The sequence below is a fragment of the Zeugodacus cucurbitae genome, chromosome 3 (assembly GCF_028554725.1).
Source record: "Zeugodacus cucurbitae isolate PBARC_wt_2022May chromosome 3, idZeuCucr1.2, whole genome shotgun sequence".
NCBI lineage: Eukaryota > Metazoa > Arthropoda > Insecta > Diptera > Tephritidae > Zeugodacus > Zeugodacus cucurbitae.
This window is the reverse complement of record NC_071668.1, coordinates 73,170,064-73,183,225: the sequence shown is the minus strand read 5'-3', so window position 1 is coordinate 73,183,225 and position 13,162 is coordinate 73,170,064. Positions and strand designations below refer to the sequence as shown.

General features: G+C 27.9%; 2 protein-coding genes across 3 annotated transcripts; one reads left to right on the top strand and one right to left on the bottom strand.

The window, feature by feature from the left end:
- Positions 1 to 689: 689 nt before the first annotated feature.
- Positions 690 to 1,914, top strand: LOC105215921 (uncharacterized). Its single transcript, XM_011190113.3, has 2 exons — positions 690 to 1,156; positions 1,754 to 1,914. Exons 1-2 carry the CDS (start codon positions 953 to 955, stop codon positions 1,865 to 1,867), a joined length of 318 nt encoding a protein of 105 aa, XP_011188415.1. The 5' UTR covers positions 690 to 952; the 3' UTR covers positions 1,868 to 1,914.
- Positions 1,915 to 4,847: 2,933 nt separating this feature from the next.
- On the bottom strand, positions 4,848 to 12,979 carry Sec62_1 (translocation protein SEC62). Of its 2 annotated transcripts, none has more exons than XM_011190112.3 (4): positions 12,786 to 12,979; positions 7,464 to 8,297; positions 7,084 to 7,379; positions 4,848 to 5,417 (listed from the first exon to the last, which is right to left on the bottom strand). In XM_011190112.3, exons 1-4 carry the CDS (start codon positions 12,819 to 12,821, stop codon positions 5,327 to 5,329), a joined length of 1,257 nt encoding a protein of 418 aa, XP_011188414.1. In that variant the 5' UTR covers positions 12,822 to 12,979; the 3' UTR covers positions 4,848 to 5,326. The 2 variants fall into 2 exon arrangements, with proteins under 2 accessions (XP_011188414.1, XP_011188413.1); XM_011190111.3 differs by lacking the exon at positions 12,786 to 12,979 and adding an exon at positions 9,752 to 9,986.
- Between the last annotated feature and the right edge of the window lie 183 nt (positions 12,980 to 13,162).

Sequence of the window (13,162 nt, the reverse complement as noted above, 5' to 3'; positions counted from 1 at the left end):
AGGAGTCACTTCGGAGAAGAATATGAAAGTGTTGGTTACAAATTCTTATGCAGATCGGATTCTTAGAACTTAATGGAACTACGATGGGATTTTCAAATTCAATAGTTCAATAGTTCAATTGCACAGATTTATTCTGTGCATGCTTCCCAATATCAAAATCTTCATCTTCGAATTATAATGATTTAATACCTTATTTGTTGACAACAAGCTGAAGATCTCAAGTTTATTTAGGTTACTAGAAACTTCATGGGATATAAATCCGTTTCTGTTCCGCTTACGTAGACTCCACTATTAGTGATCGAAATCTCCAACATTTAAGAATTATTGAAAAAGTTTTAGAATGTAAAATCAAGAGTATTTCTGCTCATTGAATAGCTTTTATAGAAGCATCCGTTATTCAAGGATGACTAATGAATGCTAGAACCTTCTATATATTAGAAAGGAACTTTTGTATATTTATCACAAAGGCGTAATGAAGTACGGCCGAATGATGAAATATTATTATTGAAATATTATTCATAAAAATACTTTAATTAAACCATTACAGCTGAAGTGATTGAAAAATATTTACACTCGATGAACAGCATACTCGAAATTAACAAGTACACTAAAGAAAAATACAAAAATAACGGTTAACTGAAATATTTGCAGATTTTCAAATAAGTATTGAGTAGAGTTAATAATGCTTGTTAAGCACTTATGATGAGGAAGAATTTCACAACGCTTTCAACCACATTATTGGCAAATTAATTATTCAGCAGCACTCAAAATCAACAACTACTTGCCGGATTCATGTTAATTTTTAAAATAACACATTTATGAGGCATATTTTTCGCATTTCAATTTCAATTAAAATGCAACTTTTATTTTTAGCCACTCAATTAGCAGAATACGTACTGCAATACAAAAATTACGCCCAACCAAAAGAGTCAGAGGTAGCGAAGCAGAAATCATGAGTAGGCGACGGAAATGCAGCAAATTGTTGGAACTCGAGAATGAGCGTGTAGATGAGCACGGTGATGAGCAGCACTACAGTGTTAAGCTAAAAAATGTGGTAGCACAGAATTTATGCAACAATCCAGTATCGGCATTTCTCGCTACACTGAGCAGCATCGTTTTCTGGTGCATCTATTGGTTGGCTAAAGCGTTGATTGTGGTGAGTTGTGAATTAAGTGTTGGTGGGAAAAATAATATGTTTGAAATTTTATATATTTGTAACCTATATATAGCTAAATTAATCGATAAATAAAAAATGGTTTTAAAAAAGCTATTCATTAATTTTTGGTTAATTAATTAAATGAAAAAGTCTAATAACCTTTTCGCACAGAAGTTAATTGATCAATTAACCGGCCTTTGCTCGATTAAAGCACTGATTGAGAATAAAAAAATCTTATTTTACTACATTAATTTTTAATGGAACACAAATCGAGTTGAAACTAGAATAAAGCTCATCGAGTTGTTGTCCAAGCTGGAAATTTGTCTGCCTTTATTGATAAAATAGCAATCAGCTGATGAACCACCAAAATTGAATATCAGCTGATCGTTAATCGAGTAGTCGGCTGTACGAAAGGCAAAAACTTGTTTCTCAATTTTAATTTTAATGTATTAAATTAATTGGACTGTGCGAAAAGGCTATAAGATTATGATAAATAAATTAATAAATTTGGAACCTAACCTCAATTAACAAATATTTCAGCATATTATGAAAATATTTTTTTGTAATATTTTAATTTAATTTAATTTATTTTTTCAGTTCGCTGGAGTGTTCATGATTATTACATTCATATTTCCACACAAATTCATTGGACTTCTCAACCGTTTTATGGATAAAACTAATGTGGAGCAGTACTTCAAGGATGAATTGTAAATTAAATCATTTATGTTCAAAAATCTCAAGAATATATTTTAAATGTGATTTATAAAAATTAAAATAAAATAAAAAAATAAATTAAATTAAATAAATAAAAAAATTATAATTTCATAAAAAAATTAAATTAAATTAAATAAATTAAATAACAAAAAAATTACAGAATTACCTTACATCGCCATATTGCGTATCTAAAAATCTAATATTTTCATTTTCATTTCCAATTTTTCTCTACAACACTATAAACAAATTTAGCACTTAATTTTATTTAGAAATAAACACTAAGTACGCGAACGCGATTTTAGAGAACATTCACTGTACTATAACGTACGAAAACACTTCACAAAACACACCAATTCTGAAATTAAAATAATAAAATAAATATAAAATTAAAATGATTTAATTTAAAAATATTTTTTATGAAAAAATTTTGAATATATATAAATTTGCATACTATAAAATACAATGAACAATTATATTTAAATTTTTTAAAAAATAATAAAAAAAAATATTGGAAAAAAGTTAGGTTAGTTTTGTAATTTCCAACAAGACGAATTTGCTGACGATGTGTATGTAAATATAGCAAAAAAGTATACATATTTTTACAGTTAAGTACAAGAATTTAAAATTTAATTTAACAAGAAACAGATCTGAAGCACCGAATATCGATTCGAGTTGTCTCTATGTGCTCCATTTTGACGCCAAGAATATTTTTTTATTCAAAAATAAAATAAATATTTCAATGCTGCACGCAGCAGAGACGTGTCTTTTCACAAATTCGGAATATAATTTTAACCAACTTCGTATAATTAACAAAGTGAAATGCCAAATCTTACTTCATATGACTACCTAACCTACAAATTCAAAGTTAAATCTATTATTCAATTCCACAATTAAAACGACTTTGTGTACATTTTTATACAATAATGTAATTTTCTTTATTATGCATCATAGTATTCTTGTCATCCATGCATCATTTTATGCCAACTATTATTGATTTCATTATACCACTTTGTTGTTGCTTTGAAAATAGTTAATAGAAATAGATTTATCTTCTTATTAGCGCTATTCTATTTTAATTTATTTTTTTTTATATTTCTGCTATGTAAACTAATAAAATAATTCAATGCTTTACACTACTAATAATTAGGTTGTAACATATGCTATGTATGTCTGTATACATATATATTTTTAGTAATATATTCATTTTGTATACATATATAGTTAATTTATTTTATTTTATATAGATTCGTGTATACATATATTTTTTCGATTTTTTTATTTTTTAATTAATTTATTATAATTTTTTCAATTATTATGCGCTGCTTGAAAACTAAATTTTTTTGTTTTAGCTTAAAATGGAACAAAACTTGTTTCAAATGAGTGTACTTAAATTTTAAGCGTAATATAATGTATAATAAATTGATTTTTTTTTTTTGTAAAGAATTCAAAAATAATTCAATAGAATTGTAGAATTATAGCAATAAAACGCAGAAATGTCAAAAATGGAAAGTTAAAAAATATTGCAAAAAAATTTAAATATATTTTTAAACCTACAAAAATGTATTAGCAAGTTGGTTCTTTAGTTTTCGTTTTTTTTTTTTATTAAAATATTTTATTTTCTTTTCATAAAATTTAAACTGCCTCTTTTGCAAGGAATCGTTTAAGTATTAACTTCAGTTTATGCCCAATTGCTTAATTTAATGATTTTGAATTTTACATTAATATTTTTGTAAAATTTTTAGCAGCATTTGGTTTTCAAACGAAATTAGTAGTGAATTGAATTTGATTTATTTAATATTTTCAAGTGAATTTCAAATGCAACAAATTTGAGAAATATATGCGAGATGTATAGAATTTTTTTGCGAAAAATGCTTTTAACGCTTTATTACGAAAACAATTTTAAATGTAAAACAAAAAAAAATAAAAAAATTTAATAATCTAAAAAAATAAAAATATAAAATATATAAAAAAATTTAATAATCTAAAATAATATTTAAAAAAAATTAATTTTCAAAGAATATTATAATAATAAAAACAAATTACGTATACAACATGAAAAAAAACTTTTTTTAATGTTAAAAAATACAACAAAATGTTTAAAAACAATTGTTTTTGAAAGAAATCTGTCTTATAAAATATAAAAAAATAACATTTTTGAAAATACAAAAAATATATTTTTCAAAGAATGTTATTTTTTATAAAAAATTAAAAAAAAAATTAAGTTAAAAAAAAATCAAAAATAAATATAAAAAAAAATTATTTTTCAAATTAAAAAAATCAAAAAACAATATTTTTCAAAGTAAAAAAATATCAAATGAAAATTGTTAAGTGAAAAAAAAAGGAAATGCAAAAAAAATATTTTTTAAAGATTGTTATTTCTTAAAAAATTTAAAAAAAATTTATGTTAAATAAAATTCTAAAATAAATATTGAAAAAAAAAAATATTTTTCAAACAAAAAAATTATAAAAAATTTAAAAAAAATTAAATTTAAAAAAATTCAAAAATAAATATTAAAAGAAAAAGAGAAAAGTAAAAAAAATTTAAAAGAAAACTTAATTTTTCAAAGTAAAAAAATTGTTTAAGTGTTAAAAGAAAAGTGCAAAACAAAGTATTTTTTAAAGATTGTTATTTCTTAAAAAATTAAAAAAAAAATGTATGTTAAATAAAATTCTAAAATAAATATTGAAAAAAAAATTATTTTTCAAACAAAAAAATTATAAAAAATTAAAAAAAAAATTAAATTAAAAAAAATTCAAAAATAAATATTAAAAGAAATTATTTTTCAAAGTAAAAAAATTAAAAAAAAAATTAATTTTACAAAGTAAAAAAAATTAAAAAAAATTGTTTAAGTGTTAAAAGCAAAATGCAAAAAAAAAAATTTTTTAAAGAAAGTTATCTCTTAAAAAATTAAAAAAAAAAGCTTTTCCCCGAAACAAGTGACCTCTTCAAAAAATAATATTTATAATTTTTTATAAAAAAAATATGCTTTATGATACTCCATACAAAAAACGTATAATATGCACATAAAAATCTTTATTTTCATTTTTTAAATTTTTTTTTGCAACTCAAAATTGTTATTGCCTTCCTTGTGTTTTCTAGCATTTTAGAGACAAATGACATTTAATATTACAACATCTCACACAATAACGCTATTGCGTTTTAGCTTTAGTTTGAATTGCGCCTATTTTCTTTAATATTCTAGTTTTTAATGCTATTTTACGTCGGAGATTTCATTTGTGTAGGTATGTACTGCTTTTTTGTATAATTTTTAATAAAATCTCATTTATTTATATATATTTTTACTATTTCAGTGCCTGCATTTTGACGCAAAACGAAAAATAATTCAATTAATACATACATATATATATTTTTTTAAATCAGCTTAATAGTGTATATTTTTTGTCTATTTGTAAAAATGTAAATTGCATTAAATTTGTATATATGGATTATTTTCATTAATTAACATTATGCACTTCACTCGAACTGATGATCTCGAATTGATCCTTGCCAGAGATTTCCGAATCGGATTCAGATGGAGTGTGCGAGCTGTAAGAGAAATAGGCAATGTTTAACTGTTATTTTGGTATATATGTACAGATGTATACTTGTACAGCTATGTACATGTAGATATGTACTCGTGTGCAGTAAATTGGGTTTTAGTTGCGGCGTCATGAAATTTTAATGTTAATGGCGTAAATATTAAATAATAACTAAATAAATATGTATATGGAAATGGTACAGCAGTACAATAGCTGTTGCAAATTATAATAAATTATTTAATGGTCGCATTTAAATTGACATTTACGTTATTATAAAGGAGATAAAGAAAAATAAAAAAAAATAAAATACAAAAGAGCGTTTGTTAAAAACATAGTAGTTGATAACCACAGTGAGTGTGTTACTAGCGGCCTGTAGTATTACCGTTGCTGTGCTACGGAATAAAACAACTGAAAACAATACATTTTGGCGCTATTAAAAAACCTATACAAATTGAATATTGAATTTTTTGTAAAGCATGGCTTTATTGTGAACATTTTTTGATGAAAAATTGTCAACGAAACCATACCAGTTTGAGGTTAACATTTACTGATGTTAATAATAAAGTTGTTCTAACCTTAAAATTGCTAGTATGAGAAGCTATCCTAAAATGTTTTACATAGCTAAACCACTAATTTAAGTGTTAAATGATAAGAATTTTAATGGATATAGCATAATTAAAAATTTATATTTATAAAAATCAATAAGAGTACTAAAAGTTGGGTCTTCAAGCAGCATTAGCACCTTAAAAAAAAAGAAATATGTACTAAATTCATAAAATTTATATATATATTTATACACTGCTCGAGTAAATGTGTAAAAACTTTTGTATAAATGAAATTAGACACGCTTAGAGGCCAATTAAAACGATTTGTTATAGCAGAAACTTTTATTATGCAACTTATTAAAGCAATAAATAATAAATAATAAGTAAATATGGAGCATAAATATAGTTTCACTACAGGTAAAACATTACAAATTAGTTTTCCATTTTATTAGGTCTTCTAGGAATTCTGCGAGCGTTGTAGGCACTTAATTGTAGCAAAGTCTTATTTAAACAATTATAAAAGCTAAGAGATTTAACACAATCCATCTTGACAAATTCTTAATATTAAGATTTGATTGCGTATTTTGTTATTTTAACATTATTTATTAAATAATTTTAATATCAATTAAACACCGCTATGATACAAGCATTAAACCAAGCAAAAGTTATACAATTATATGTATAATATATATATAATCCTGCAATCATTTAATACGCCACAACCAATTTCATTAGTTCAAATATATATAATTTATTGATATTTAATAAATTAATATTAATTAATAATTATATGATTATAAAAAAAATTTAGTTGTAGATTTTCTATATATTTTGTTAGGAAATTAAAAATTAATAATAAAAATTTAATTTAAATGTTAAATGCACAAATAAAATGTAGCAAACAAAGCAGAGTTGGAAATACATGCAAAAATATGTAGAAATAAAAATATATGCTATAAAATCAATAAAATTAAATTAATGGCAAAAAGTTAGCCGTTGTTATAGAGAGCTTCTGTTTTCTGTATATAAATATAGTACAATAAATGAAATATCGAAAGGCGTACACTCGACACCAAAACGCTGTTGCGCACAAAACCCAAAATGCTGCCAAAATAGGCTACAGCTCACCCTTTAACGTCTGACTCAGCAGTCGCTTCGCTGTTATCACCGCCGCCATCACCACCACCAGCACTGCTGTGCGTGGCCTCTTCAGCGCACGCAGCGCTGTCGCCAGCGACATTGCGGCGACGCAACTCAATGTCCGCATCATGTTCCTTCACCTCTTCGATCTTCTCCGGTTCCAGTGGTATCGCTTCGGGTGCAGTGTCTTCCTCAGCATCGCTGTCCTTCTCTTTCTTCTTTGATTTGGATTTGTTGCGTTTCTCTGAGGATTTCGTTTTTTCTTCCTCGGCAATATAATTGCTCTGTTTTTTTATTTATAAAGTTGAAAATATATTATTTATGTAACTGTATATGTATTATTTAATGTAAACTGTTTCGCTACTCACTTCGTAGAGCGGCCAAAATGATGCAAAGAATCCCACATCTTCGGTCAAATTCGGCAGCAGCCAGAAATGCAATTTCCCGTAAGTCACCAGCCATACGAGTGTGAAAACAATCAAACGTATTACTGTCAGCGTCAATATGAGTACGAGGAATCCAGCCGCCGCCACAGACAAATAGTAAACGCCTTTACGCAATAGTGGTGGCCACAACGGAAACAAACAGATCAAAATAGCGCCGAGCAACAATATTAAACCGTAAATCCAGTAGTGTATGGGTATGGGATCATAAATCCAAATGTATGGCTCAGAACCATCAACGAAAAGCTGTTCATGATGCATGTCCAAGCGTATTTTTCGCTTGCGCTTTTCCTTCTTCTCTACTGCACCGGCACCAGCGCTTATATTGCCATCTCCAACGCCATTGCCACCACTGGCTTCGGCTTCAGCCTCGGTATCTTTCTTTTCCTCCTTCTCCTTCTTCTTGTGCTCCTTGTCATCACTTTTGTTTTTCGTTGTTTTGCCACCTGTAGCTGCCCCACTGCCACGCATCTCCTCCAACGAGACGGGCACCTTTTTGGCGCGATGGAAAAATTTATGCTCCAACATGACATCCAAAAATTCAATGGCTTGTTCACGTGTGGTGAAGAGCGCATCATCGCCTTGTGCGAATTTCGACTTTAACAAAGCATCCAGTGCTTTGTTCGATATGAAATACTGTACATTGTGGCTGAGAAATTTCGTTTTCTTTGATTTAACGTTTGCCTTCATCCACTTGGCGACCTTGAATTCCTCTTTGGACGGCTTTTCAACCTCCTGTTCGCCGGGACCGGTGTACTCCTGCAAGTGTTTGGGGAGTAAATAAGATATTTGCTTGTGATTAATAAGGAAGTTCATAAGAAGTTAAATGACCAATGTTTAAAGCGTTGCATTGTAGAAGTTTGAGGTTATGTTTGTTTAAATTTCTCAATTATTCACTTATCACTAAGCACACATAAATGAAGAAATGAAAAATGAAATGTATAAATGGGAATAAATACAATTTAGCGCAAATATGTAAGATGAATGATTAATAAACAGTAAAGTACCGAAACCACAGAGAAAACCCCAAATGAAAACAGTGTAAAAGATTTTGTTTGATAAAAAGTTTTTAGTGAAACCACAAAAACGGAAAAATAATAAAGCAAAATCATAATTTAAATTCATAAAAAATTAAACATTAAAAAATATTTCCAAATCGTAAAAATAATAAAATAGTAATTAAAACTCAAAACTTAAACAGTAAAATATTTAAAAAATAAAAATAAAAAAGAAAATGTAAAAAATAAAATTAAAAAAAATATAAAAAAAAATAAAATTTCAAAAATATAAATCTAAACAAAAAATAATAATGAAATGAACCTAAAATAATAAATTAAAACAATTTATATGAAATAAAGGCATAACATTCATACAGAATTCAGAATAATAATAACAATTTTCAACGACGACTTCCAACGATATTTTCTTTCATATGTATAGAAAAAAGTACTATGAATATCAGTTGAATATTTTAAATTATTACGCAAATACAAAAATAAACTTGTTTATTACATAATCAATAGTAAAAAGAGCTATGAATTACTACATATTTCATGTAAATTAAATGAATTTCATTTTGTATGAACTCAGCTGATTTCACAAAAACCGAACAGCTGTGGGCAACTATTTGTGTACTATATTCAAACGAGAAGATTCAACTTGAGAAGTTCTAAACTATATCCAAACAGTTTAAATCATGCTTTACAGTACTCGCTTCCTGCATATGACGTCACTAAGAGGCGCGCTAATCTATACTCTAAAGTGAATACCCCACTTGGGCGCCAGCTAAGCGTTTTCTCGATGTGTAGCTGTGACGGTGACGTGTTGTTTTCTAACCAAACCCAATCAAAGCGAATGTTTGCATACGTCGCTGTATTTAAAGCGTTTATTAACAACTTTCGAAAGTCGACAAACAAATCGGGTGAAATATAGCGAGCAAAAAGTGGTAAACACAAACACACTAAAGTAGGAATTTATCGATTTTCAAAATTTAACGTGTACAAAAGTAGTTTAAATTTTAAGTACTTCAAATATTAACGCTTATTAGAATCGCTTAACGTGTAAAAAAACTGTCCGCAACGACGCAATAAAAATTTGTGTGTGTGAAAATAAAATTTTAGTTTAAGAACAGGAAATTGCTACGTCAACCTGGGTATTTCACAATATTCGTATTTTATAGTAAAGTAGCACAAATCTCCACAATATTTACTAACATCACCATCATCTTCAACATATTGCTCCTCCTCCTCTTCGTAGTTTTGCGTTTCCTCTTCCATATTTATTTAATAACTTGTGTTTATTTTTATTATATTTGACTTCGTTCAAATACGCGCGTAAAAAGTGTTTTTTAAACTCTTTATTTTATTTTTATTAAAAATTAAGTCTCTTCCGTAAACCAAGTCTCGTTGCTAGTCGCTACGTCGATCTTCAATAAAATACTGAACTGGTCAGACATTCAATCAGCCAACAGCAAGCAAGTCAGTCAGTGGAACAACTTTCTCCTTTAACAAAAACAGCAACAATCACAGCAATGAGCCTACGTATATACAATCATAACAAAAAGCTATAGAGTACCAGCTAAAAACGCAGAAAAATTACAAGTGCACAACAAAAGCAATGTAGAGAACTAAGAAATCTTCTGGTAGACGGCTGGCAACAAGTGCTGAAATTACCAGAAACAGCTGAGAGGCAAAATAAATATTTGTGAAATGACTTTACGCTAAACTAAGCTCAAAAGCAAAGAGTACGATACGGAGCGCGAACAAATGGGAATCCCAATAATAATCTACTGAGAATTCTGAAGTAACAAAAGTCAAACGAGCGATTATTTATGAAAACATATTGTATATTGCGTAACTAAAATAACAAGGAAATAGGTAGTTAAATAAAGCAGTATAAAAACTAGAGTTTTAAAACTTTGTATACTCTTCTGCTTTCAAATCAAATAAAATTAAAAACGCAATTAGAGAAACGCAAGTAAAGTTTTAGGCCAGTCTTCACTCCTTACAAGATCACTCAGTTGGGTAAAAATTTTCATTGACTTTGCTTCGCTCTTTCTCAATTGTTTTTACTCACTTTTATTTATATTGTTTTTGTTCATGCTCCAAACTTGTTTGGAAATTTCTGGTTGCTACATGTGCTTCAGTTTTTTTATATATAACTTTTTAATTTTCTCTTTCAGCTGTTTTACTACGTCACAAGTAGTCAGTTTCCAAGTTTCATATGCATTTTTAAGCATATCTTGTTAGGTATCACCATTTTTCTTTTCTTTTGTAACAATTAATAATATTGTTAACCTGTTTGAAAGCACTATATGTTTATACGAATAGTTCAAGTATAGAAAATACGTTAACATGCTTCATTACCATTTTTTGAGCTAAAAGATTAGTGAAGTAGGAAAAGCTTGAAAGTTGGATAAAATCTCAGATATTCCTAACAAAATTGAATGGTTTTTTAAGAAATATTTTTGGAAAATTTTCACTTGGTAACTAACATTGGGCGAATAAAAATTCAAACTTTGTTCCGGCCACGCATTGCGAAACAGTTTGTCTACATTATTTTCAGATTATAAAAGCATGGAAACCAGACTCCAGCAGTATTGAAGAAAAACACTTGAATAAATATTATAGATGTTATGAGGAATGCTACTACAACAATTTTAGCGATTTTAGCGATAGAAGCAATGATCGACAATAAGTTCCGCATATTTCATATTATATAATCCTTTACTACTGAAGTTTCTGGTCATCGAATTGCATTATACAAGCAACTAAATGTGTACAATCCCTTTCTAAATAATTATCTAATTATGACATTTACATATGTATGTATCTATGTAGCTATTTTAAATATCGCTATTCCTATAAATGCTTAATTGTTTCTAGCATATCCATTATAATTGTGATAATAGCAATATGACGGTTGAACATTTCTCTTCATACATACTATATATACAATTTCTAAATCTATATTACATTGGTTTATTAGAGACAGTTCTGAAGTTTTTTTTTTTCAATTATGTATGTGGTAATCTATTTTAAATATATTTGTATGCGTTGGCTTTACTGATTATTTCTATAAATATCACAACTCAACAATTTCTCCATTATCAAATGACATCCCCTGCATGGCACAACTTCTAATTCTGGACATATCTGCATACCTACGCGTGTATGTATGTAACAAAACTTTGTGTGGGTGCATTTTTGTTGTACTCAATGTAAATGAAAATGTACCTACAATAAATTAAATATAATTGTTAAGTTATTTATGAACATGTGAAGTATGTATATTGATTGAGTGCCATATATTTAAAATACTTTAGCGGCTTATCAGCGGATAAACACAAACCTATCAACAATAACGCTCTAAATCGTTCTTTCGCTACAAATCTTCCACATATCAATGTTTCACGTCAGCAAGCGCCGGCGAACGTAATCTTATCCCAAATATAGTATGGAAGTCTTAATTTCATTTAGGGAAATACCAATTAAATCAGTAAATCATAAAAGCTCAAAGGAAAATGTAAATAATCAACAAAATAATGAAAAAAAAAACACATAAGACAATTGGAAGACCAACGAGATCGAAGATGAAGTGGGGTCAAATAAATAAACTACATGTGTGAGCGAATAAACGAGATATTTTCACTCACTGCTGTCAGCCTACAAGCTGTTCCTCAACACGTTTCTTCTTATTTCGACTGATATATTTACATAGCTATGTGCATATACATATGTATATGCTAGGTACATTGAGCGATAGCAAATGACTGCAAAAACAAAAACAATTATCTGTGATCCATCTCACTTGTACCAACTAGCATCCCTACACTGCATATTTTTCCAGCAACAAAAAAACAATTAGAGCCGCTAATACAACAACGAAGCAGGTATAATTGTAGAATTCTTTGAAGATTGCACATTTTCTTTTGCATTCAACTTTAGAGGAAAATATTTTCAATAATTACGTATAGCCACTAATATCCAACACAATCCAACAACTTGTGCTATGTCCAAAACGATGGCAATCTGCGTGCTTATTCAATAGCAATGTACACGCCAACATGACAATTTCATATGCGCAATAACTTTTCCACCATTCATTTTCCATATACACTGGTATAGAAATTTTGGTTTTGGCAAAAAAATTAAAAATAATAACTATATAAATTCAATTGCAGTACTGTTTTCAACACCTTTAATACAAAATACTTATGTATGTCAATTTCCCTATTTAGTCACTTACATCCTTACGGCGCCTTGAACGTTTCTTTTCAGACATGTTCACAAATCCTTTTCTCTCAAATTAAATACTATCTGTATTATAGTTTCACTGCTCAAATTGATTTTAATATTTGCTTAGGAAAATTTTCTTTTCTATATATTCACTGAACACTTTTTACACCTTCACCGCCACCGACTTCAAAATCTAAAATGATTTTCGCATTATATTTTGTACGAGATTTGTAAATGAAAGAGAGAGGTAAGCCAACATCTTTATATATTAAATAAATGCTTGAGATAAAAAGGAATGCAAGCAGTATACAAATTAGAAGTAGACAGACATATAGCTTACTATATCTTAGCTCGTCTTAATTGTGAGATTCCTCAAAGAAGTCTCAA